Here is a 26117-nt window from a genome sequence, read left to right on the forward strand (position 1 = left end):
AAAGATGTCTAAGGAATAAACATTTCAGAAGCAGATAGTGCCTGCGGAAGCCTTTGACCAAGGAGCAACTTGGGGCCATAAAAGTGTGGGAATATGAAGATGTAGGAAACTGCAACACAGGGCTTGGCTTTCACCACCACTAGTACACATCAGAGATAGTGTACACATCTGAGGAGAGACTTTGGGATGAACCAAAACTAATGATGAAATCCAGAAGGAATTCAGGGTGTACACCCACTATGTACTGACAAAGCCAGAAAATTAATCTCTTGGGTGGGTTTGCTGTTCCAGAGTGTCTCAGACTTAGCCAAGCACCTTCACCATAGCTCAGGTGATGACGCACAAGGAAGCGGAGGGAAGGGAACTGGGACGCAGACATGCCTAAATTTTATTTCCTGCTGCTGTCATTGCATTTTGGTCAGCCTTTCAAAGCTTTGTAGTCTGACAGGGACTATGACTACAGCTGTGCTCTGCTGTGCTGTGATGGAGGGTATGTAATTGTGCTCTCATTCAGCTAGCTGGTCTTTTGTACAGGGTGATAAATGCCCAAGTGTTAGCCTTTCTGAGAACAGACAGATGAATGTCTGTTGTAGATCTGCTTGATATGTACCCAGCCAAGTAGGCAAGTTTTCAGGAGCAGTGGATCTCAGTGAGCCACTGCAAAACTGCCTGCAGGAATATGGTGTACCAAAAGGCCTCCAGCAACCTACTGGGCAGCAATATGCACGTGCTCAACCACATATGCCCCAGAAGAGACGAAGGAAGGCATCAGGGCACAGCATCTGCACAAAACTGTGGGCAGCCATGGCCAGATCCTATCTCTGTTCCCTGAGCCAGAAGTTGTATTGCTCTGAGCAGAAGTTGGGAGATTCTGTAGTAAATGCCTATGACTGATATCATGAGTCTTAGCTCCAGGTTTCCTTCTTAGCATCAGTTCCTGCTCGTCCTCCAGAAGCATCCCCCAGAGCAGGGATTGCACAGACTCCCACCAACAACCACCAAGCCCCACAACTTACAATGTTGCGCATCAGGTATTTTGTCCGACATCTGTCCAGGTTATTTGGATGAGCCATTGTTTTTCTCTCTGCATTGACTGAATATTGCCTGCAATGAGAACAGCAGCACAGACCCTGTATACTCTGCACCCAGCAGGTTGAGCACAGCTCACAGCAGGGACACAAGCTCCAAATCCAGATGCGTCAGGAGTCTCCTTTTCTGTGATACCCTCTCTTCTGCAAGCTTGTTGGTTCAGAAGGTACACTGGGGATTCTCAGCACCTGAGGCTCCCTTTCTACTGTTGCACTGTGGACTGAAGTGCATATCAGCCCCCACAGGGCAGTCATGGGGATTGAAACACTAGTCTTTTGACTGCATGACTGAAAAGAGTGAAGGAAATGTCCTTCGCATTTAGGAAACACACAGGAGTCCAGGAACACTGAGGCTGCCATCTATGACCCCTTTGATTCTCAGAACAGGACTGGGGTCTCCTCTCCAAGTTTGAAGAGCTACAGGGTCCTTTTCCCAAGTCATCCTCATTTCCTTCTGCTCATCCACCTCAAAAGGACAAGAGAGAAGACTGCACACAGCCCAGGCAGAATATGATATGATCTCCTAACCTGAAAACAAGAAACTTCAGAAAATCAGGGACATGCTAACCTGCATCCAGCTACAAATTCCTCCAGCACCTCTCTGAGCCGCTCTTCTGCTTTAGCCTTTGGTCTTCTCAAGAGCTTTTCCACGTCATCCAACCCCTGCTCCTGTAGCAAAATCACAATATTCACAAAGCTTACACCTTTCCTACATAAGTGGCTTATGCCTTTCTGCAGAGCTGGGATTCATGAGCGCTGCAGATCAGCACTATGCTGGCCAGGGACTCTCCAGAGCCTGAGGATAACCTTAACATTTGTTGTTACAACACCTTCTGCCTCAGTCTTCGAGCAGCCACTGACATACACTGGGGCAAGCTCTGCTTTCATATTTTCAAGCCCAGAAGGGAAGGTCCCATGAAGAGACCGCATCCCCTTCATGACAACCTGAGAGTCTGCTTGCCGAATCATCTGCCCAGGGCTTACACAGCTCAGGACTGGCAGCAGAAGAACTTGTTGTCACAGACATATCACATCACTCGCTCCTCCAGGAACCACCACCAGGCAGTTACACAGCCTGAGTCCACGTGCCCTACCCCACCTGTCTAAAGGACAGGTGGGACTAAACCCTGTGAGAGACGTGGACTTGCATGGGTAGTGAGGATGGCAAACATCTCATACAGCAACTGCACATGCAACAAGGAAAGCACACCAGGAAGGAGCATGCCACAGACAAACACCCTGAACACGCTACCAGGCGCTCTGCCAGTTTGACAATCCAGTTGGAAATGCAGAGTCTCCAGGCGTGATCCTCCCAGTAGCTCCATACATACACGCAGGGTTTTTCGTGCGTCATGGGCAGGCAGCTGTATGACCTAAGGGCAGCAGGCAGAGGAGATTATGGCTACTGCTACAGAAAGCATATGCTGTATCATAACACACGTGCTTGCACATCCAGCAAGGGAGCAAAGGCTGAACTCTGTCCCCTTCACAGAAAATTAATTGGCTGTTTTGGGCTCTGCACCATGGACATGTGTGCAAGCTGCTGGATCTGCCTTTTGCCATCCCAAACTAGCACACAAGGTTTCTAGTAGAGACAGCAGCACATGCTCAGATGAATGAGGCTGACAGGAGCATGGGATGCTGCCGAGATTTCTCACTGCTATGGGACTAAGTAATAGCAGGCACAGGCCTCGCAATGCAAAGACCAAGACATTGTCAGGCCTGTGGGACAAACTAGGCAGCATTCCCAGAGCAAACATATCATCAGAAGAGCTTGTGTATGTGTCTTGCCTGCTCAACATAGGACAGCATATGCCAAGAGTACTCCTCTCCTTCTTCCTCACTGGAAACAAGCCCTTAGGATGCTGCTTGTGAAGCAGAAAAGGGACGGCTGTTTTTGCAAGGTCTCAGTTTCCTTGGGACCCTGTCCTTGGCCATCTGCACACATCAAGCAGACACCATAGGACTGTAGAGCTAGTGGGAAATCCCAGCCAGCTAGGCTATGGCAAGCTGCAGGGTTGCAAAGAAGAGAAACCAATGATGCATTGCTGAGCAGACCTCTAATAACATCTGGAACAACCAGCCTGGGAAGCTGTGACAGCTCCAGGAAAGGTGGGATAGAAAGACATAGAAGACTTACTTGTCATGCTCCATGGGCTCTGGTCTCTGGCTCTTTGTCACTGATTTGTTCAGTGCTGTTAAAGCTGGAGTCAGGATTTCAGCATTCAGCTCACCACCTGAATCAGCATCCAGTAAAGGCTGCCCTTCTTCTTTCACTTCTCCCTTTTCCATTTTTTGCCATCCTTTGGTCACAACCTCATCAGATTTGCCATAGTTTCCTTGAAGGTAAGCATTAAATGATAAATAGGTAAGTGGGATCACTCAGGTTTTTTTAGAAAAGAAGTTTTCTAGCTGGCAAAACCAGAGTGCAGTCTTCCTGCCAAGAGAAGCACAGGGGTATTGACTGCTTTGGGAACTAGCAGTTCAGTAGCGTCCAACCATCAGTGCATCACATGGACAACCAGGAGGTCCAAGTGGGAGCCGGGCAATTGCAAGGAGGTCCTCGTGTATGCCTTCTCCAGTTCTGCCAGCTCTACCAAGTGCCTGCTGACTACCATCTGCATCCCTACACTGGGGCCAGCATCAGCTCCTCAAGTAGTAAGTATATCAGCATCAAGCATCTCCACCCGCCCATCTTAGCAGGTAGGGGCTTTGACCCACTCTCCAACCATTGTTTCCCCATCACTTGTCACATCCCCTCAGTGCCATGTGACCAACCCCAGTATCCCAGCTTTCCCTCCTTTGTTTACCTTTCTTGCTACCAAACCCTTCTACTTCTTTGTACCCTCACTTACTAGAAGAGTTTCCCCAAACTTTCCCAAAACAGGTAATTCATACAAATGGTGCAAATCTCCAATCCCATAGAAGAGATCCAAGCTCTTCAGGTAAGTAAAGCACTGTGCACACTCCTTGGATTCATTCCCCATTTGCCTTCCCAAGTTCCTGAGCTGACTTGATAGGGCAGTGTCAAGAACTGACTTGGCTGTCAGAGGGAGATTCACACTGTTCCCATGGTTTCTGGACATGGGGGCCTGGGGAATACCCACCTATAGAGACTTCAAAGCTGACAGGTTTCGAGCTGAGAGAGGAGTCCATCATAGTGGCTTCAAAGAAGGCAGCAAAGAGGAGGAATTCATCCTTTCTCCCCAGCACATTCTGAGCAAGGAGACAGAAATCAGCCTGAGAGCCTTATGTGCCAAAACACTCCTGAGCACCAGGGCATGACTGATGCCTGCCAGCCCTTCCACAGGACCTCAGCAGGATGCTGCTGAAATCACCACTGGGCTACCAGAGGCAGGACAAGATTTCTTGGAAGACCTGAGGTGTTGCTGCAGAGCCATGGCTTTGGTTGATGCTTGTGTGAAGCCACTGAGCAGGTTGTAGGCTGAGGGATGGCTATTGTACCAACACAGCTGCCTCCTGCCTTGCCTCTTTCCCTTCACAACTGTGCATGCCAAAGACTGGCATGGATCAGCCGTGTCAGCACTGCAGAACTCACCTCGGGGAGTGGATGAAGCTCTTCCACCTCCACAGTGACCTCCCTGGGCTGCTCGGCCTCCTGACAGCTCCCAGCCTCCCCCTCTCCCTGCAGCTGCCTCAGTTCTTTAGTTTTCTCCTTGGATTTTTTACTTTTCTTCTTCAGCTTCAGTTTGCTCAGGGCACCCCTTGTCCTATCGCCAAGTTTCCTCTCTGCCACGCTGGGGCTGCTGAAGATCTCCACTGTGATGGCCATGAGGATGCGCCCACGGTAGAAGATGCCCTCACCCATGCCTTCATTGAGGTCTTTGTGGATGTCCCGCAGAGCTGAGTTCTGGGGGGAGCCATACAGGTTCACCCAGGCTGGGCCAAATGTGGGGTTAAAGCCTGCAGAGACAGGGACAGGGTCTCATTATGCTCCAGGGTGCTGCTGCAGAGAGACCTCCCCCAAGAGGACAGCCCAGGACACCAGAATGTCAGTGTGCTTCAGCCACTCCTGCTCCCACCCCCAGGAGACCACCATGCTGAGCAGAAAGTGCATGGCATGGGGCTGCCCAGGACGTCCTGCCCTGGGGCAGCCATGCCAAGCCTCACCATTCCTGTCAGGGTCCGAGATCTCCTGCAGGTCAATGTAGTGTGTAGCAACGGCCACATCACCAACATTGGCATCATCCAGCACCTGGACTTTTATCTTTCTGGACAGAGGCGGGAACATCTCAATGAAACTGATCTGCTCATTCCACTCAGGCTCAGTGGTGTTGGTCTCCACTGATGTTTCCCCCTGGGAAGGAGAAGGTGTGAAAGCCACATAGTTCCAACTAGTGCCCAGAAAAAGGGATGCCTCAGAGCTTGTCTGGGAATGGCACATACTCTTGTACCACCTGCAGATAGTGCTGGGCAGGCTCTGGGAGTGGCAGTGTCCCTGCCCCTATCCCCTCTCCTGCAATTCCTCTCTGTTTCATTAATGGGGGTCTGTTCCAAGGCCTGGGCATAAGCTGCACAGTGAAGGGAATGCAAGCAGGCAGCAGACCCAGAGGTGTCTAAGGGTTGCCTGGAGCACTCCAGGCCCACAAGACTGCCCAGGGATTGATTCTTATATTAATGGATATTACAGGACCAGAAACCCTGACCTTGTGTGAAAAAACTGGGCCATTATCTCAGTAAACTCTCTCAAGGGTCTCAGGCTGAGCCCAGCTTGACACAGAAAAAGGACTTCAGTCCCGCTCCAGGATTTATTTGATCCTGTCCCTATGTCTAAGGATATGAATCTCTGCCTGCAAAGCCAGTAGCTCAGCCAGTAGCTGTGCCCAGGGCTGGGGCTGTCCAATGAGCAGCTCTCTGTAGAGACAAAAGTCAAGAACAGCCTTCTCATCCAGACATTGCACAACCAGGGCCACACAGCTCAGGTCACTGCTAAAGACAGCAAGAACTGGGCTCTCCCAGCCTGTTTTCAGTGAGATTGCTGTGCCTTATGGAGGCTCCTGGCACCATGAGTCCACCCATGCTGCCACACAGCCAAGGGAGATTCAGCCTGTCCCAACAGTTTCCCCACACTCACCTGCTGCCCACAGAATGAGACCTGCACGTATGGGTCGATACAGACTTTTCTCTCCCCTATGATCTTGGAGATACCACCCATGATGCCTGCACTCATGCTGGGCAGGCCCTCAGCACGATACAGTTTGATGCAGACCCTGCCCCAGGGTCTCTCTGCAGGGACTCTCTTAGGCAGCAGCAGGTTCCTGAAAGACAAATTTATGTCCTGCCTCTCTCCTGGAGTCCATGGGACACAATGCTGGGAAATTCACTGACTGGCAGGAAGATTGGATCGTTCCTCACCACAGGTCTTTTTCACTGGGTCTTTGCCCATCGGAAGAGGGGAAAACAGGGCAAAAAAGGTAGTGTGAAGAGAGACATGGCAGGGTTCCCCACGGGCATGCAAAATCCCACTGCACCTACTTTTCAATGTCCTCATCCTGGTTCCTGGAATAGGTGGGAAGGAAGCCCACAATATCCCCACGTGCAGAGACAGAGATGTTGCACTTCACAAAGCCTTTCACGCCTGCCTGGGTGTCCGTGGGGTCACTGATAACTGCCCACTTCTGGAAAAATCTGTGATCTGAGAGGGAAGAGGAGGAGTTCCCTAGGGAGAGGCCAGGTTACCATTTCACATCCAATTCTGTCCGCACAAAGACTGCCCTGACCCTGCCTCTGAAGGTGCAGGAGGTGTCACCTGCCTTCAGACAGCTGGGAGGAGAAGCGAGCTCAGGTTCTCATGCAAACTAAGTGCTTTAAAGCCAGGGCCTTGTCCAGACCCATCAGAGCATGAAGGAAACACCAGTTTCAGACAGAGCCAGGGTCAGGCACAGGTACATAGTGCAGTCCCTCATACCTGGCTGGCTGTACACTGTCTCAACATCCATCTTGAACGTTCCTATGCAAGTTCCCAGAAATGGTATCTTCTTTGAGTGAAAAACCTGCAGATAGCACAAGTCCCCCTGAGCACCATGAGGTGTGGGCAGCCAGGTGACACATCCAGATATCTCTGAGGAATATAGGGCTGCCAAGAGCTCGTTCCAAAGCACAACTGAGGCAGTGGTTGCAAGCTCCTCATGCGGATTGTGCTAGCCCTGAAACAAACCCATTCTTACTCCCACAAAGCCCACCAGCCCACAGACCTCAGTCAAACCTAGACCAAGGCAGTCATGTGCAACCAATTCAGTTTCTGCAGTCCTAGGTAAGCCACACCCCTACAATGGACCTAGGACCAATCTGTTTTCTGCTGGGTTAGGGCAGAGCTATGACCCCACCAGGCTAGTGTCTCTCCCAAAACCCAAGTCTTGCTCAGTGCTTGCTGAACTCACACCAGCAGAAGAGACGTGCAGCCTTTCACAGGGAAAGTGCTGGAGACCACTTGGCAAAGGACGTGCTGGCTGGGTTTAGCTATCTTCAGAACATCCCCATGTCTTGGGGAAGCCCTTGTGCTTTGGGCCAAGGGATTTTCAACCTCTCTGCGTGCCTGGGCTTTTCTGCAGCACAAATAATTTCTGAGCTCTCCTCACACCAGCCACTTACCTTCAGGACCGGCAAGATGAGGCTCCAGGGTAAGGGGCAGTAGGGAATTGCTGCCAAAACAGCAGGACAACAAGGCAGCAGGCAGGTAAGTGCCCCAGAGGCCCCATTTCAGTCGCAGAGTGAAGAAAAACCCTGACCTGGAGGAGGTGGGAAGGCAGCACTGCCCAGTGCTGGCTCAGAGCAGGGCTAGGTCTCTGCCCCGTGCAGCCACAGGAAGGCCCTGTGGCTCTCTGTGGGCAGGTGCTTCTGGCTGGAATACCTCAATGGTATTGGTACCCTTGCTTTGCCCATCGCTCCCAGTGTCTACTCACAGAAGCATCGGGCTGTACCACTAACCGGTGTAAGATGAAGAGGAAGACATACATACCGAGATCTCTATGAGTCTGTGGAATAAAATGTCCCTTGGCTCATAGAAGTCAAACAAAAAATACTGAAAGAGAAGAGCAAGACAGCTGAGCCCCAGGCTCCCAGGCATCCCTTGCAAGGACAGTCCCAGGCACATGGGACACCAGTGGGGCAAGGACAGAGCCTCTGTCCATGTCACATACTTCATTGTAGAAGGGGCAGTTTGTTGACTTCTGCGTTGCCGTGTGCCTCTTTTCCTCTCCAACCTTGACTACAACAAAGGGGTTGATGTTCACCCCCACCAGCTTCTGTGCTTCAATTACATTAATCCCAACCTGAGAAAATGTGGGAGAAAATCAGCACTCTCCTTGTTTACATCTCCATCCTGAGATTGTTTCAACAATACCAATATGCACATTTACAGGGGACTCTCAATGCAGAGGTGGATGCTTAGGGCAGGCAAAAACATGGCTGCTGAAATCTGCTACAGCCAGAACAGACCAAAGTGGTATTTGAGATACTTGTTTCTTTCAGACAAGCAAGGAAATAAAGTATTAGAGCCCTAGTACTTTTGACAAGAGCAGACCTTGCCAGCAGCACTTGTACCCTCAGTTCCCGATCCCAAGGGTTGCAAACCCACTGCTCCCACATGGCGGGATCCACAGAAGCATCTTGGAGAAGATGCTCTTTGTCTCTTCTGTTAATACTCCGCTTTGAATCCTACTGAGATGGACACCATTGGAAAGACTGGAATGCAGCTGTCTCATTTACTGCAACTGCTTATGAGTCTAAGATATGCAAGAAATGTTCTCACATTTCCTCTCAGTACAAGTAACGAGGCCATTGTTAATGTACAGAATAATCACTTCAAGAAAACAGTGGTAGGAAATTCAACCCTCACAAAACCTTCCTGCTTGGTTGATAGGACCAAATGTGAGTCCAGATTGACTTAGAACCAGGAAAGGATTCAAATCCATAGCCAGGCTGGGAGACCTGCCCTGAAATCAATTTAGCCTGATGTCAGATAATCAGCCAGAGCCACAGCTTCCTACCAGCCTCCCAGCATGTCCAAGCAAGCCCCCACATAGCCCTCCGGCCCCAGTCATGTCCCACAGCTGCCCCTAAGGAAGACAGACAGGCCCTGGGAAAGCTGGCAGGCACCAGCCCTGCCTGGTTACTCTCTGAAGCTCTGCTCAGGCAGTGTCTTGCAATTGTACATGTAGCTGATTCCCTTCTCCTGTTTATCCATAGCTAACTACATGGGCTCACTGATACTGGGGCCAGCACTCATGGATGCAGTCCATTCAGGCAACCTTACATCTTGCCCAGGGAAGTCACACAAAATATGATGGTCTTCGTGTTAGAGGCCTTGATGGAGTATGTGGCAATCGGAGAAGCCCAGGCCCGCAGCAAGGCAGTAAGGGACTGGCTATGGGGCCAGAGGCAGCTACAGGAACATGCAATGCTGCAGTACCTGGAAGCTCTGCGGGGTTGGGATGGCAAAGAGGTCCCGTGCAGAGCAGAGTCTGGAGCGGCTGCACAGAAAAAAAAGCCCAGGTGAGCAGGTGTTTTTGTCAACATGGACCTGAGTAAATCCCCACCAAGGGAAACAACAGAAAACCTGGCAAATAATGGCCCATTGCCCTAGGAATGAGCAAATCCCCAACACACCCGGTCTAGGGCCATTAGAGACGGAAGATTTCTGACATTTTGCCAAAGCAGACTGCCATGAGCTGCAGGAGTTCTCCATAAGATGCAGCATTTTCTACCCCAGGAACCAAGCAAAGGCAAGAGAGAAGAGCATGCCATGGATACCTCTTCACAGGGCTGAAGATGATGCCCGAAGCCTCAATCTCAGATGTATCATATAAATCTTCCTCCTCTTCCTCTTCTTCATCAGTCTCCAGACCTTTTGCCAGCTTCCTGCCTAGCGCAGCAGCCTTCTTGTCCAGTGCCTTCGCTCTCAGCCCCTCGGCAGTCCTGCAAGCCCCACCCCCCCCCATGCCATCAGCCATATATCAGCCCTGACAAGCGGGCTGTGCACTGCCCCCCACCTAGGAGGGTGAGCCAAGACATTCAAGTAGGGCTACTTACTCCAGCTGCTCAAATCCAGGATTGCAGATGATTAACTCTGAACTGTAAAAACAAAAGATGTTTTGCTGCAAAGACCAGTGTGCTGTGGTTGTTCCCTGGTGCATTTAAGTAACAGTGGCCCAGCCACACTCCTGCTTATTTCTTGGCGGGGACACCAGCATTTTTCTCTTAAGCTTACCCACTGCCCACCCCATGTGTCTGCTGTTTTCCCTCTAGTGTTCCACAAGTGACACTCTGCAGGCCTTGCTGCTGCCTGTCATCCTGTCTGCCCAGAAACCCACAATTCCCCTGGCTTTGGGCACCACCAGCGTGCCATGGAGTTGCTGGAGGCCAAAGCCATGCTCTCTGTAACTTTGCAACCACAAGCCAGGAAGGCGGCAGAAATGCTCTCAAGGCTGTCCCAGGGAGTCCCAGGACTCCCAGCACCTACAGTGGATCATTGCAATCAAAGGCTCGTTGTGATGACAAGGTATTTTTATCCAAGAGCCCTGCTCCCTTATTGCTGCTGTGGAGTTGAGATGCATCAGCCTGGCCAGAGGTGGAGAGTAAATGAGGCTGGATTGCATCCCAAAGGCTGCCACTGACAAAGGCAGCTGTACAAACTGCCTGGAAATTTGCTCTTCCCTAGGATTTCCATACCTGTCTTTCATAGGATAGACAAAATCCTCTTCAACCCAGCTCCCCGCTGAGCCATCTGGAGGCTGGTAGCGCAAATCCAACTCAATGTAGATCTATAAGCAGGAAGTGAAATGGCCTGAGAGCCTGGCAGCCACAAAACAACGTCAGAAACATCACAAAAAGAGAAAGGGGGGGCACGGAAGAAAAAAAGAAGTGAGAAGCTAGTGGAAAGCAGAAGAAAGGTGGTCACATCCCCACAAGAGGCCTATTTATACCAGACTCCCCTTGTCTGCCTTCATCAACAAGCTAGACAAAACGAAACTCCCCCCTCTGCAGCTTTCCAAAATCCAGGATTCATTGAATAGAAGCCGGATCAAGTTTACAGATCTACCATAAAGAGGCCCCAAGAGTCGTCTCAAGGCATTTTTGACAAGGGAATTGGGGACTGCAGACTGCAGACTGACATGCAGGATTTGGAGCAGTATCTCTAGGGGAGGCACAAGACAGCTGGCAGAGCATCCCTAGGCAGGACAGCTTGGATTAAAATGCCGGAGAAGTCATTAGCACACTGAGAATCTGAATCACAAGAAACATGGAAGGACAGCCAGAGAAGTACAGAGCACACTGGGTATCAGCACAGCCAGCACAGGTCTGGACACTCTTGGTCTCCAGGTAGCCAGCCTCATCTCAAGCCAACACAAACACAAGGAATTTCCCAGCAGAGGCCAAAATTACTAGCATGGAGGAGATCACTCCTTAGTAGGCTGATGGGGATGTACAGGCTGGGTTCAGAGCTCAATCCCTGGAAAACACACATTTCTAGGAAAAGAAATGCAGCCCAAGAAAGCAGCAGTACAGTGATCAGGAAAGGCAGCAGCAAAGGCTGGAGGGTGAAGAAGCCTGAGATGAAGCTGAATAAAAAGCCAAGGCTCTAAAAGCACTCCTTCAAACCGCCAGGAGAAAAAGGGGCCCAAATAACTCAAGTCCCAGAGAAGAACAGGACTTGGACTAGCAGGAAGTCCAGTGGCTTATTCCCACTTTGCTAAAGGAGCAGCCTCTCTCTTGGGGTCACTTCTCTACCAAGCTGAGCTGAGAGGGTCCCAGGCTACTCTTGGATGGGCAGTCTTGCCTGCCCTATTTCTGTCCCCTGCAGCTGTTGTGCAGGCAGGGTTGCACAATCCAAAACTAATCTGGCAAAACTGAATGTGGTTGGGTTTTGGTTGGAGCAGCTCATCAGCACGAGTGTGGCTGTCAGCACAAGGGAAGAGGCACCCAGGGGCAAAGGGCTGGGCCACAGGGTAGCTCTGACCTTACACAGTGGGGTCCCTTCAAACCATCACCAGCACCAAGGAGTGAGTCTAATCCCTGTCTCTTTAATAGCATGAACATTTATCCAGTGAGCTGCATGGGCTAAAAATCATCCTGGAAATGCTCAATTTCTACCTGGACCTGCTCTGTGATCCAGGAGTCCAACAACACAAGAAACCTGTGCCTGTGCCACTCAGGCTGGTGGTCTGGTGGCCACAGAGCTGCATTCGATGTGCCACCATGCGGTTTAGTCATACTGCCTGTGTGAAGAGCAAGCAGAGATGCAGCACCTTGCAGGACTGCTGCCTCCACCTCTGCTCTTCCTGCCCTGCTGGCACACAGCTCTGGCAGTCCAGAACCCACTGAGCTGTGCTTGCCACACCAAGCTGGCAGGAAACAGCTCATTTTAGGGTAGCGTTCATCTTCTACAAGCACAAAGGACCCACTGAGCCCCAATGCCAGGGCAGGAGGAGAACAGGACCAGCAGAGTAGAGCAGAGGGGCAGTCAGGTGTCAGAGCAACTCATGCTGTCCCAGACACTGATTAAGCCATCCAGTTAGTGCTAGTGTTTAACCCAAAAGCTTGCTGGGGGTCCCAAGGCACCCTGCCACCTTCCACCTCACTCCATCACTGCAGCAGCCCATACACATGCACTGTGTGGTGCATGAAGCAGATGAGATGCCACTTCCTACATCCACTGCCCAGACTTGAGAAGGTTTTACTAAGCCTCCCTCTACTCATTCAGGCCCTTGGCAGGTCTCCAGGTTCCCCATGCATTTGTAGATGCTCCTAGAAACCTCTTGGTGGATATGAAGTGTCTGCATCCCTGTGCAGAGATGGCACAAATGCTACAGTGCTTCCCAGCTCAAACAGCACTTTGGATTCCCCCCCAGCCCACCTGGGGAGTACCACATGAGGTTTCCCACAAAGCCTTACTGATTGGTGATAGCTGGGCTGTCTGTGGAGGACTTACACCAGTGACTCTGTTGTTCTTGTCCACAAGGGACTCCCGCAGGATTAGCCTTCCGGATGTCATCAGGTGCTGAAGGCTGAGGACAAGGGTACCAAGCAGCCTGGAACAAAAAGAGACTGCAACAACACTGTACATAGCATCAGCACCTACATCCTGGGGAGTAGTGGGATCTCCACTCTCCTGCTCACAGCCCCTCTGAGCTGCCCTGAAGTGCTTTCCATAGGGAATCTGACAGCTGAACACCTGAGACTGACCCTGCAGCAGGTCCTGCCCCCATCCCAGTCATGCCCAGGCAGCTACTTGCAACTGAGCTGCCATTGATGGTTGAAGGCTTGTGCAGATGCAGACTCATAGAGGGCAAAGGAGGATTTTCCCTTCAGCCGCTCGGCTTCACAGGAGCCAGTCTGTGTCTGGGCACCAAGCAGAGCTGGGGTGACTCTTCCCAGATAAAACTGGAAAACAGAGGCTTTACACAAGGAAATACAGAAATATGACCTAAAGCTATGACCACAGGAATGTCTGCAGCAAGTCAGGCCAAAATTTACCTACTCCAAAGGGGCTTCTCCCTGGAGAAGGGTCATCTGGCTCCCTGCAAGTGGCAGTAAGGCATGCGGGATGGCATTTGCCACTCCTAACTCTGGCTTGTGTGACACTGTCTGCACCCCCCATGTGTACGTGGGCCTCCATCTCCTCGTGGCATCTCTGCTGGCAGCCAGGCTAAGCTCTGCATGAAGCAGAGCTTCCCAATGCGAGCTGGAAACTGCCACTGGAAGAGTTGACTGCCCACCCAAGACTCAGACAAGAGCAATTGCTCCTCACACATCTCAATTTCAGCTGTGAGCTGTTGGTCTCTTGTATTCCTTCTCAGTTCCCTTTTCTCTGAGATACAGAGCCTGTCTGGCTTCCTACCCCCAAGGAAGGAGTCCCTCTGCTCATCCCCCTCATTTCCAGCTTTGCCGGTTTGGTGCTGCTGCCACAGAAAGGATGCACACACAGAAGTCCAGAGACCACAAACAGATACAGTAATGTAACAAATTTTTCTCTTCTGTCCTTCTACACTCTCTTTCTATTTAATTTTGACCATCCCAGTGCACAGACCAACTACTTTTGAACTGTACTGTCTGTCACCTGCCATGATGCTGCTCCCCAGCAGTGGAGATGTGTGGATATAGTGTCAGTCCACTCATTTCCCACTGGACTCCTTCGCTCCAGACTGTCAGGTCCTACTGTTTTGTTACTGTTTGTGTTATCTCTTTACCCTGTAGCAGTTTCTATTGACATTTCAGTCAGAGACAATACCTCTGATCCAGCTCCCATAAGAAAAACATTCAGGAAACAGTGACACAACATTCTGCCACGCTTTCTGCTCTGTCTTTATCTGTGTCTCACATGTGTTGTGCTCATCTGTTTCCTCCATGCCCTCTCAGACATCTTTGAAAAGGTTTGCATTATTAGCTGGTGCATTTTCCTTCAGTTCTTACAATTTGCTTATCAGAGCTGGCACCTTTCCCTGCATCCTCATGTTTCACACACCCTGAATGACCATGCCTCTGCTGCCTTTCTTGCTCCATCACCACTACTCAATCTATCATCTCTATTCTTGGGTTTCCCTGCAGTGTTTTACAACTGCTGGAATAGCCACTGAATTCACAGTATTGTGTCTGTGCCACCTAGAAGCACTTTAAATTCTGGCTGATCTTTTAAATTGAAATTGCTGTCTTATTAAAGGTTAAACCATAACACGATGGGTTCAGGGCTTTTCTACACCGACAGATATGTTGAATTTGGGTGCAGCATGGTCACGATCACCACAAGGATGTTCAGAGTAAGAGCAGGTCCCTCATCTGCAGCAAGGCCTGTCCTTATAGCTGTCTTTTAGGACCTTGTTTAACCTTTGTCCCCGCTGAGGGTCTGATCTGGATCCTTATGTAGTCCTTGTTACTGCAGGCACAACTAAATCATTCCCCTTATTTAGCTTAATATATACAGCACTGCTGCCCCACCAGAACAACCAGCTCCATCCTTCCTCTATAACTGGCATCCTGCTCATCTTCCTTCCATCAGATTTTCAATAAACATTTTCTATTCCCAGTAGACAATGTAAACACCAGTATGTCTCCTCCCCCACCTCTACTGGTCACCCCAACAATCAAAGGACCCACCTGTTACTGAAGACCTTGCTGCAGTTGTAAACCTTAATGGACAGCGTTTCACCCATGATGAGCTTCCCGTAGTGAGGCCAACGAAAGAGCTGCAAACAAATGGAGCAGGAAGGGATAACAACTCATTCTCAGCCACACTTTCCCATGTCTCGTGGGTGATCAGTTCCCCTGTGAGGTGACCAAGTCCATGGGCATGACAAAAAGCAGGTGTGGTGGGAAGTTACTTTCCTGCTGGCCAGGCAAATCATAGAGCCCCTTCAGCAGCACAGAGCCACAGGTCAGCTGCTAAAGAAGTCAGAGCAGCACCACCCTGGAAAAAGAAGGATGCTTGTGCCTGCTGGGGTCCCTGAGCTGGCAGGTTGTGGAGTGAGACAGAATGTGGGAATGTACAGAGGTACTTGGTGAGAAGAGACCACCCAGGCGAGAGTCATCTGGCTCATAGGAAAGCTGCACCCTGAGGCTTCAACACCCAAAATGGTGGCTGTTCCTCCTGGCCCCCCCACCTTCTCTGCCTTTCTCCATCCAGCACATTGGCACTGGGACCCGAGCAAGGGACAGGTGGAAACCACCCATTGGCACAGCAGAGCTGGGCTGTCACAGGCTTCAGTGGGGATGGCACTAGAGAGGCAGACATGCTTCCCAGGCCACCTCCATCCCTGCCCCTGCACACACACACATATGCACTCAAACACACAAGTCCCACTCCTGCCCCACAAGGCATCAACTGTAGTGACCATCTGGCCTTCTGAGGTCAGGGAGAACTTTGCCTTCAGCTTTGGTATGCCCAGGCTTCCAGGCAGTGTCACTCCGCTGAATTTCAGCTCCTGCAGCGTGTATGCATAGGTCACAGACACAGTGTGAGGGACCCATCTGCCCCTCTGAGCAGACCGGAAGAAGGACACAGCAGAGAAATTCCCAGGAAACAGTCCAGTGGAAGGTGCCCCTGCCCATGGTGTGGGGATTGGAACTGGATAATATTCAAGGTCCCTTCCAACGCAAACCAATCTATGATTTTATGACCAAGACACTGACCTCTCCCATCCCTGTCCCATATGTTCCACATGATCCCAGTTCCCTCACCTCCTTGAAGACAGCCTCTGGGCCACAGCAGACCTTCCTGGTCTTCTGGGTGAAACCTTGAGGAGAGGAGGCGTAAAGGTGCTGGCAGGGGAAGGCAGGCCCCAGCCCTCAACCCTCAACGCCCCCCCCCCCCCACCACCCGAAGCCCACCTCGGAAGCTGAGATGCACCTGCCGCTCGCCATGGCCTGGCAGCTGGGAGAGCCGCCGGACACCGACGCTAAGCGCCATGGAGCCAGCGGCGGGCCCTGCTGCCCCTCGCTCAGCCGTGCACTGCCAGAGTGACTCAGCCCCAACTCACCCAGCCGGTCTGACCAGACACTCCACACCCCAGTGCCCCATGGGCTGGGCAGCCCCTACTGAGGGACACGGGGAGAAGGGGGAAACCCTGGCTGTACTGCCTCCCTCAACCCAGGGGCACCGGGCTGAGCCCCCCAGAATACGCCTCTGCCGGCTGAGGGAGCCCCGGGCTGCTGGGGGACCCCCGGGGAGCACTGCAGGAAACAGCAGAAGTGAACCCATCACATGGCCACGCTTCAGCTGGTACCTGGAGGGACAGGGGCTGCTGAATTCAGAACTGAAAGACACGGGCTGTGAATAGAGAGCCTGGCTCTGCTTTCAGCCACCCCAGCCCTGTGCCTTCCCCAGCACAAAATCACAGGTCCTGTGGCTAAAACCCTCCAAAAACAAACAGAGGGAGGGTGGGAAAGGACAGCTCATCACAGCCCTCAGATTGTGAGGGTTGGGCTCTCCTAACACGAGGAAACAGCACACGCTCAGCAGCCCCTGAGTGGCTAGCTCAGTGGAGGTAGAATGCCAGAGCACTTCAGGACAGCGGCTGCAGCCCATCTGCCAGATCTCTGCAGGGCAGAGACAAGCATCAAAATCCACAGGCAGTGGGGGCAGGAGCTTCAGCTGCTCCACAGGGTGCTGGCAACCTCACAAGGAGGGGGAGGAGGGAGACCTGGGGCAGATGGTGCCAGAAGCCGGCTGTGCTCCCTACTGCAGCCCCCGGGCCTAATCCAGCTCATCCCATCTACACGAGAGCTGATAGAGATGCCAGAGCCCTTCCAAAGCACAAATTCAGGCCAGATTAAAGCAGTCAAACAATCATGAGCTGAGCAAATTTTGGAGACCATTTCTTCCTCCTGGGGGTCTGGTTCTCCCTCTCAGCAGCTACCACCAAACACCTGTGATAGGAAAGATGTGTGCTAACGTCTTTACAAACAATTTAATGGGTGAAGCTATGGGTGTTAACGTCTTTGAAATGGGTCTTAATGTCTCTACTGACTTTGGGCAGCATGTTTGTTGCAGAGCCCAGACCGCTTTTGGCTCCTGAAACAGACAAGTGTGCCTGCACAAGCCTGACTTTCTGAACTTGGGGGTAAAATGACATGTTCAAGGTTGGATATGTGGTAGGCAGTTCGGGAAGGCTGTACCTTCCTAGTACCTCAGCCAGCGGGGAAAGGAAGACGGCAACATGCGGCCGGGAGTTTAGGATTAAAGGAGGCCGCGCCCTCGAGAGTGAAACCCCCGCGGGCGTGCACCCCAGTGGACTCTCTCCCTTTATTTGAGTAACATTGCAGGACTCCTCTGTCTCCTTTGTGGACACGGGCTTTTCACAGAGGGATTTTCCGTACACCTGCATCCACACATCCTGTACAGGGTAACTCGCAGCGGGGCAGGGTGGCTTATTCAGCTCCACAAACACCAAGGAGTGAATCATACCTGTGTAATGCCAGTTGCTTCAAAGCAAGCCCTGCGGATATTCCCCTCTTGCACAAACACTTCCTGGAGCACCTGGAAAGCAGTGTTTGGGGCTGTAATGAGTGCGCAACAATAAGGGGGATGCACTCTTAGTTTAATAAATGAAATTTATTAGTAATTAAGCAAGTAGAATGTGAGCAAAAGCAGCGCTGGGTGACAGGGGAGTCTCCGCTCCGCCAACTGCCACGTTTTTTAGCTTGTACAGAGTCCTTTATATATGGTTTTTTCTTCCGCTTTCCTGTCTTTCCAGGTGGTTGTTATCTAGTTTCTCTGCGCATGTGCGCTGTGTTGCTAGGGGGTCTTCTTCTGCCTTCTGGTGGTCGTTGAGGCTGAAGCCAGAAGTCTTCCTCCATAGTCCTCTGAATGACCCCTGTTTTTCTCTCCCATATTTGGTATTTTATCTCTTTACTTACATAACATAAGCGGAAGCGGTACATATTTGGCACTACATATTTTACAGGCTGCAATGGCACATCTTTGGCAATTTATATTGTTCCGGATATACGGGCTAATTCTGCAAGCGTATCCTCCTTCAACTACAGAGGATAACTTGTCTACCTCCATAGTTAAATAAACAATTGCAGCTTTTAACAACTCCCCCCTTTTTTTTTTTTTAACCTCTATTGTTTATTAAACTATTTCGATCTCCTCCTCCTTTATTTTCTTCCCACACCACTCACATGTACTATGACAATCACAAAATCTTATTCCATTTTCTGCACAGCAACAATCGTATACAGGTGATTTGGAATCACATTCACAGTACTCATTTTCACCTTTTTCAGACATAGCTTGGTATTTCGCATTGGTTGTTAAAATTAGCAATTTGGTTATATCGAATTTTTCATTTATGAACCTCAACACATATCGAATAATACATGGTCCAAAGATGAGTCCTAAAATAATTATTATCAGGGGTCCCGCTATGGCAGACAACAAAGTCGTTAACCAAGGGGTGGCACTGAACCATCCTTCGTACCATGATTTATTCATTTCCCGTTCCTTTTTTCGTTGTTCTAATCGTTTTCGGAGTTCGGACATAGAGTCCAGTACGACTCCGGTATGGTCTGCGAATGAACAGCATTCCTCTTTCAGTGCAACACATAATCCTCCTTCTTTAAGGAATAATAGATCTAATCCCCTTCGATTTTGTAACACCACTTCTGAAAGTGATTTCACTGAAGTAGCTAAGTTTTCAATGGACTGTTCTATTCGCTCCAGATCTTCGTTTACAGCTGTTTGTAACTTTTGAATTTCAGTACTTCTGACTATAGAGGCAACACCTGTGCCCGCCCCCACCCCTCCTGCAATTAGTAAAGTCGCCAATGTTATCGCAGTCAGAGGTTCTCTCTTTTTCCTGCTTAAGTCCCCTTCAAAATGATACATTATCTCTTCAGAGGTATGATATATTAATCGTGGAACTATTATAACTTGCACACAAAATTGTCGTGATGCATTTAGCATTTTGATTGATAAACAAGGTGTTACTCCTATGTCTGAGCACACCCACTTTGCCCCGGAAGTGGGTATTATCCACTTGTTAAATTCACTTTTCTTGGTTTCGATGTTACGTCTAGTAATGGTACTGTTACACAAAAATTTGTATTGTTCAGGTACTGCTCCTAAGCATTTCCCTTTTCCATTTACACTTTGTATTGTGATTCCTTGGGTGTAATTTTTTTGCTCACTCCAAGAGCACTCTTGTGGATTTGTTTTACTGGACCACTGAACTTTATTATCTTTTCCTATAGCTTCATTTCTTCTACAAATTGCAATTTCTCTTCAGAAACTCGTAATCCTTTTAGTGCCAAAAAATGTAATAATTTGATACTTTCTATCCTAACTTCTTCCCTCTCACTTCCTGCTATCAGCAAGTCGTCTACATACTGCAGGAGTACGTTCCCTGATTGTACTTGATACTCCGTTAATAACTCCTCTAGAGCTTGCCCGAACAGATTTGGTGATTCAGTAAATCCTTGGGGAAGGACTGTCCACCTTAGTTGTTGTTTGCGTCCCATTTCTGGGTCTTCCCATTCAAAGGCAAAATAATCTCTACACTCTTCTGCTAGTGGGCATGCCCAGAATGCATCTTTTAAATCTATCACACTATACCACTTCCTCTGTGGACCTAGCCGGCTTAATAATGTATATGGATTAGCTACTACGGGGAACCGGGTAACTGTTCGTTTATTTATTTCCCTTAAATCATGAACTAATCGATATTTTCCATTAGGTTTCTGCACAGGCAAAATGGGAGTATTAAAGGAAGACATGCACGGTTCTAGGATTCCTTGTTTTAATAATCTGTCGATTTCTGGCTTTAGTCCTTTCCGTCCCTCCAGAGAAATAGGATATTGTTTTATTCTCACTGGGATTTGTGGGTCCGTTATTTGTATCTTAATTGGTGGAATATTTAGCTTTCCTATTGTGTCTGGGGAATACCATATGTTAGAATTGATTTCTTCCCTGTCTGCTACTGTGAGGGGATATGCTCTGACAGCCAATTTTTTCGTTTTCAACTTTGATTTCTAATTGTAATTCAATAATCAAGTCCCGTCCCAATAAATTGTAGTCCGCTTCTGGGACTAGCAGGAGTTCACCTATCCCATATTTATTTTCAGACTCAAATATGACATCTTTAATTTGTTTACTTTAAATGGTTCTCCTTTTGCTCCTATAACTTGGACTTTTTCATGTGAAAGGGTGCACCCCTCGGTAATTGTTTAATTGTGGATCGCTCTGCCCCTGTGTCTACTAGAAAGGTGAACTCCTGACGTTGGGGACCTATTTTTAATTTTATCAAGGGCTCCTGATGACTCCGGTCCCCTAATATATAGAGCCCCTGACTATCCTATTCTGCCTTTAATATTTCCTCATCTCTGATTCGTTCTCTGCAGTTCTTTTTTATATGTCCTCTCTTTCCACAATAAAAACAGTTTCCTTGTTCCTTCTTTTCTACTACATTTGACCTTCCCCGGAATCCTTCTGGTCGTCCTTTTCTATCCTCCCTGACCGCTGCTACCATCATTCTTATTTGTCGTTTACTGCTCTCTTCCTCTCTCCGCACGTACACTTTCTGGGCTTCTCTCAACAGTTCTTCTAAGCCTCTATCCTGCCAATCTTCTAGCTTTTCAAGTTTTCTCCTAATGTCGTCCCAGGATTTCGCTACAAAGTGAGTCTTTAAAACAGCTTGTCCTAAAGGACTTGCTGGATCCGTTCCAGAGTATAACTGTAGGGCTTTTCTTAATCTCTCTAACCACTCGGTGGGGCTCTCGTCCTTCCGTTGTCTCTCATTGAAAGCTTTACTAATGTTCTGGCCACGGGGTACGGCTTCTCTGATTCCCTGAATCACTATAGTTCTTAGATCCCCCATGTGGACCCTATGTTCGGCATTCTGGTTATCCCAGTTGGGATTCTGTAATGGCCATTTAGTGTCTGCCTGCGGTCCTTGGGCATGACGGGCATCCCATATTCTCATGCCAGCCCTCCTAATCATTTCTTTTTCTTCGGATGTAAACAGCTGGCTTAATATTGAGTTCATCTCCCCCAGGTATAGAGACTGGGTCCCAAGAATTGATCTAGCCTTTCAGCTACTCCTAATGGATCATCTAATAAACTCCCCATTTCAGTTCTCTTGAATTCTCGTAAGTCTCTTGAATTTAAAGGGACAGTAACATATCCGATCCCGGGTAGGGGTCCTCCCATAGGTACCTCTCTTAGTGGGTACATCTGAGCTTGTTCTCGTTGATTTCTAGTTCTCCTCCTGACTGTAATGGGGGACACTCGCTCTGCATTAATTGGTGCATCGAGGGGAATTGGCGGTGGCGGTGCCTCCGGTGCCTGTGCCGGGGGCACATATGGGGGTGGATTCAGTAATAGCTCATCTTCCTGCTCTTCTTTCTTTTCTTTCTTTCTCTCATTTAAGGGAAACATAGCTACCTGGGGTTTTTCTAGCCACATTGCAGCATATGCACTTTCTTCTGGGTCAAGCGGACTTTTACTGTTTACCCACAGGTTAAGTTGTTGTCGCACCCAATCTTCATCTGACCCAAAAACTGGCCAAATCACGTTCTTTTGTATTTTCTTTCCTCCCATATTTTAGTACAGAATTCTATCATTCTGGCTTTGTGTTTCCCGGGTGAACTAGGGAGGTATTTCCAATTATTTAGCATGAATGCTAGGGGGGTGTTTTGGGGTATCACTGGGGCCCTCCCTGCTGGGACCCTCCCCATGGGGACCGAAGGCTTGCTGCCCTTCGCCCCCATCTTCTGAGATATCTGCACACACACACACACTCGCTCCCCTTATTCCTAGCCCGGTCCCTCGCGGGAGTCGGGAAACGTAGTACTAAAGGGTCCACACTCGCTTGGTTCAGTATTTCGAACCTCTCAGTCGTTATATCTCAGGAAACCCAATCCCGCCCGGACGGAATCCCGATGCTCGGTACTCACGCGATCCTGCGTCTTCGTCCGGACTTTAGTGCACTAAACTTTATGGGATTTGACCGGTTCTCAATTGCTCACCATTCTAGAATTTAGGTTCGTCGGTGTGGGGGTAAGCGCACCACCGATCCCCGGGCCGAGGAGTACCTCGGGGCGCCTCCCTAAGAGACGGTAGGGTCGCTATCTTCCCATCCGAGTCACGGCACCAAAATTGTAATGAGTGCGCAACAATAAGGGGGATGCACTCTTAGTTTAATAAATGAAATTTATTAGTAATTAAGCAAGTAGAATGTGAGCAAAAGCAGCGCTGGGTGACAGGGGAGTCTCCGCTCCGCCAACTGCCACGTTTTTTAGCTTGTACAGAGTCCTTTATATATGGTTTTTTCTTCCGCTTTCCTGTCTTTCCAGGTGGTTGTTATCTAGTTTCTCTGCGCATGTGCGCTGTGTTGCTAGGGGGTCTTCTTCTGCCTTCTGGTGGTCGTTGAGGCTGAAGCCAGAAGTCTTCCTCCATAGTCCTCTGAATGACCCCTGTTTTTCTCTCCCATATTTGGTATTTTATCTCTTTACTTACATAACATAAGCGGAAGCGGTACATATTTGGCACTACATATTTTACAGGCTGCAATGGCACATCTTTGGCAATTTATATTGTTCCGGATATACGGGCTAATTCTGCAAGCGTATCCTCCTTCAACTACAGAGGATAACTTGTCTACCTCCATAGTTTAATAAACAATTGCAGCTTTTAACAGGGCGGTGGAAGCATGCTGTGGTGGGAGGATGAGGCTTCACCATGGTCTTAGCTACAGGAGTATTCTACCCACCTCTATATCGTTTCTGATGAACTGTTGATCATTTGTAGGAGCTGCCCAGTGCACCCCCCAACCCCTCAGGCTATGAGCTGGGTGTTAAATAAGATAAGGAAGGCGAAGCAAACCTGCGACTGCCGCAGGGCAGCGTTTCTTTTTCTTCACACCAATGGCTCAGCTGTGGTAACTCCCTCCGGGGAAGCACCAGCACAGTCCCACCCAGCCTGAGGGGTCAATCTTTGCTAATGGACCATAGAGGACTCAATGGCACCAGCACAATAGGCAGCTACAACACCATCACTGACTCTAAAAATGTCCCATGACTCACAGTGTTATCTCACGAATTGTCAAACTCCCCGCCCTGAGAGAGGTACTGAGCATTCCCACCTGAACCTGAAAGAAATGAGAGTGTTATAAATGTATTGTGATGTTGGCTTTTCGCATGTTATATAATTGTTATGAATGTATTGTGATGTTGGCTTTTTGCATGTTACTTAATGTTGGAGAAACTTTGCCTAGGTTCTATGATGTAATGCATGGTATTGTGAAAAACGAGGTTCACTCTCCTGTTAGAATGTGAAGAGTTCAATATAAAGACAATAAGAGACACATAAAAGAAAGCAAAGGGATAACGGCCGGGTGCCTTGGCACTCTGCCAAGAGCACACCTGATGCTAGAGGCGAGTCCTTTTTATACCATTTTTACTGTCTGTTCTCTATTCATATTCAAACTTTTCCAGGAACTGTTCTGCATGGCCACTGCTTGGTTCCGCCTTTTTAGAGCATGCGTAGTCTTCTGCCTTGTGGTTTTTATTTCTTTTGGTTCTTGGGGTTGGGCCCGCTAGGTAAGAGTCGATGGTAGGGTGGATCTCGTAATTCTCCAGACAGTCAGGGCTGATTGCAGCTTTGGGCCTCTTTGCCCCCCGGGCAGAGCGGTGGTAGCGGCTCTCGGACCCTCCTGGCCGCCTGTTCTCCGGGCAGAAGAGCCTTTGGGCCCTTTTGTTCTCTGGACAAAGTGTTGATTAGCAGCTTCTTGGGCCTCATCCTCTGCTCGCTTGGAGGTTCTCTTACTTGCTCACACTTGCTCACACTTGCTAACATTCTTGCTAAAAAGAGAGAAAACTACATCCACACAGCAAAAAAAGCATTTCTAATATTGTATAGTATCTATCTTTATACTTTGCGAGAAGCCAATATTATAATATATGTTTATAACAGTATAGAATGTCTATTGTTCATGTAGTCGGTTTGGAGAAGGTGGGCAGAGAGAGAGAGTCTTCACATTCCTGGAGTATCTTATCAGAGAAAAAGAAGACCCAAAACCAGAGAGAAGAATTGATGGAGGGAGCAGAGACGGAATGGAGCCAAGGAGGAAGATACGGCTGATGGGATGATACACAGAAACTCCAAAGAATTTATGAATCATGCATGATGGTGATGAATATACAATATGAGATGTACTTTTAAAGACGATCTTTTGGACGTAGAGGTGTGCCTTTGGCTCTGCCAAAGCACCTGGCCGTAATATCCTTTTTGCTATTGTCTCCTAATTGTCCCTTTTATTAAACTTTTCTTAAAATTTTACGAAGAGTGAACCTCGTTTTTCACAATTTGGTGCCCGTAGGGGGAAAAGGCCTCACCTCTGAGATCTCCTGGGGAACCCAGAGCAGGGGGGTGCCCCCGCCCGCTTTTGGCGGCCTCGCTTTGTGCTTCCCGGCGGGGTCAGGGGGGTTTGCAGTCAAACACCCGGAGGGCAAGAGAGGAGACAAAGCAACAAGAAAGGAAAGAAAAGGGTCCCTAAGATACCGCGACAGTTAAACAGGTAAAATCTTGTGCACGAAGACTCAGAGAAAGGTGAGTGATTTTTCTTTCCTCTTTTTTTTTTTTTTTTTTTTTTTTTTTTTTGAGCGGATACGGGGGATGAAAGTGTGTGCATGAGACGCGGGCTGGTTACCCCAGAGCTGCGAAGCGAGTGTGGAGCCTCTGAGACTGCGGCTCTGCTCTGCCGCGAGGGAAGCAGTCAGTAAAGAGGCGAAGCCAAAGATAAAAGGAGTGAGAGAAGCCCCGGTTTAACTGGGACTGGGTTTCAGGGGAGGGATTGGATCCCTTGAAGGAGGGGAGTCAAGAGTTTCCTAGTACAAACCACAAGGAAACGAGACTAAAAGTAAAAGAGCCCCTAAAGAATTGCCAGGTTGAGGATTGGATGCGAGAGATTTAGGTTTTGAGACTGCCGGATGGGGGATTAAAAATTCCAAGAAATCCGGGTTTAATTCTGTCGAATTGAGGATTGATCCAAGAAATTTAGGTTTTAAGACTGCTGAATTGAGGGTTGATTCCAAGAGATTCGAGCTCAATTCTGCCAAATTGAGTATTAATCCAAGAAATTTAGGTTTTGAGACTGCCAGACTGAGGATTAAATTCCAAGAAATCTGGGCTTAATTCTGCTAAATTGAGGATTACTCCAAGAAATTTGGGCTTTGAGACTGTCGAATTGAGGGTTGGATCCAAGAACTTTAGGCTTAATTCTGCTAAATTGAGGATTAATCCAAGAAACCTGGAACACTGGGCCCAGGGGTGAATATTGGCCAACAATTTGAAATTAAAAGGTACCTTAATCTTGTGTGGTTGTGACTGATAGCGCTTGAGAAAGAGAAATTGGAACAATAAAAAGGAGTGAGTGAGAATGAATGAAAATGTATGTGATAGAAATGTTAAGCCTTGAAATACAACTTTATTTTCTGGAGGGAGGTATATTTTATTAAGAGATGGGAACTTTTGTATTCTAGGAGAAGAAAGGGGAAAGAGGTGGTGGGGTCCGAATA

The 26117-nt window shown here is 49.1% G+C and overlaps 1 protein-coding gene across 7 annotated transcripts in view; it reads right to left on the bottom strand.

Annotated features, from left to right (window-relative positions):
* LOC104698039 (fer-1-like protein 4) overlaps positions 1-23803 on the bottom strand; it is a 46173-nt gene extending 22370 nt beyond the window's left edge. The window contains exons 1-21 of one of the 7 annotated variants that reach the window (XM_039563446.1): positions 22497-23803; positions 18007-18078; positions 16281-16336; positions 15201-15289; positions 13039-13138; positions 10779-10870; positions 10140-10181; positions 9861-10025; positions 9520-9580; positions 8249-8380; positions 8068-8130; positions 7018-7102; positions 6585-6744; positions 6184-6367; positions 5220-5406; positions 4648-5012; positions 4196-4304; positions 3229-3427; positions 2341-2461; positions 1657-1757; positions 1017-1104 (exon numbers count right to left, since the gene is read on the bottom strand). In XM_039563446.1, coding sequence (XP_039419380.1) covers positions 1017-1104; positions 1657-1757; positions 2341-2461; positions 3229-3427; positions 4196-4304; positions 4648-5012; positions 5220-5406; positions 6184-6367; positions 6585-6744; positions 7018-7102; positions 8068-8130; positions 8249-8380; positions 9520-9580; positions 9861-10025; positions 10140-10181; positions 10779-10870; positions 13039-13138; positions 15201-15256 — 2310 coding nt within the window. In that variant the 5' untranslated portion in view covers positions 15257-15289; positions 16281-16336; positions 18007-18078; positions 22497-23803. Of the gene's footprint in view, positions 1-1016; positions 1105-1656; positions 1758-2340; positions 2462-3228; positions 3428-4195; positions 4305-4647; positions 5013-5219; positions 5407-6183; positions 6368-6584; positions 6745-7017; positions 7103-8067; positions 8131-8248; positions 8381-9519; positions 9581-9860; positions 10026-10139; positions 10182-10778; positions 10902-13038; positions 13155-15200; positions 15290-16280; positions 16337-16430; positions 16681-18006; positions 18079-22496 lie in introns of those variants that run through there. The other 6 variants (XM_039563449.1, XM_039563447.1, XM_039563443.1 and 3 more) reach the window with 6 other exon arrangements.
* Positions 23804-26117: the final 2314 nt, after the last annotated feature.

Source organism: Corvus cornix, chromosome 20, assembly GCF_000738735.6.
Source record: "Corvus cornix cornix isolate S_Up_H32 chromosome 20, ASM73873v5, whole genome shotgun sequence".
Classification (NCBI taxonomy): Eukaryota; Metazoa; Chordata; class Aves; order Passeriformes; family Corvidae; genus Corvus; species Corvus cornix.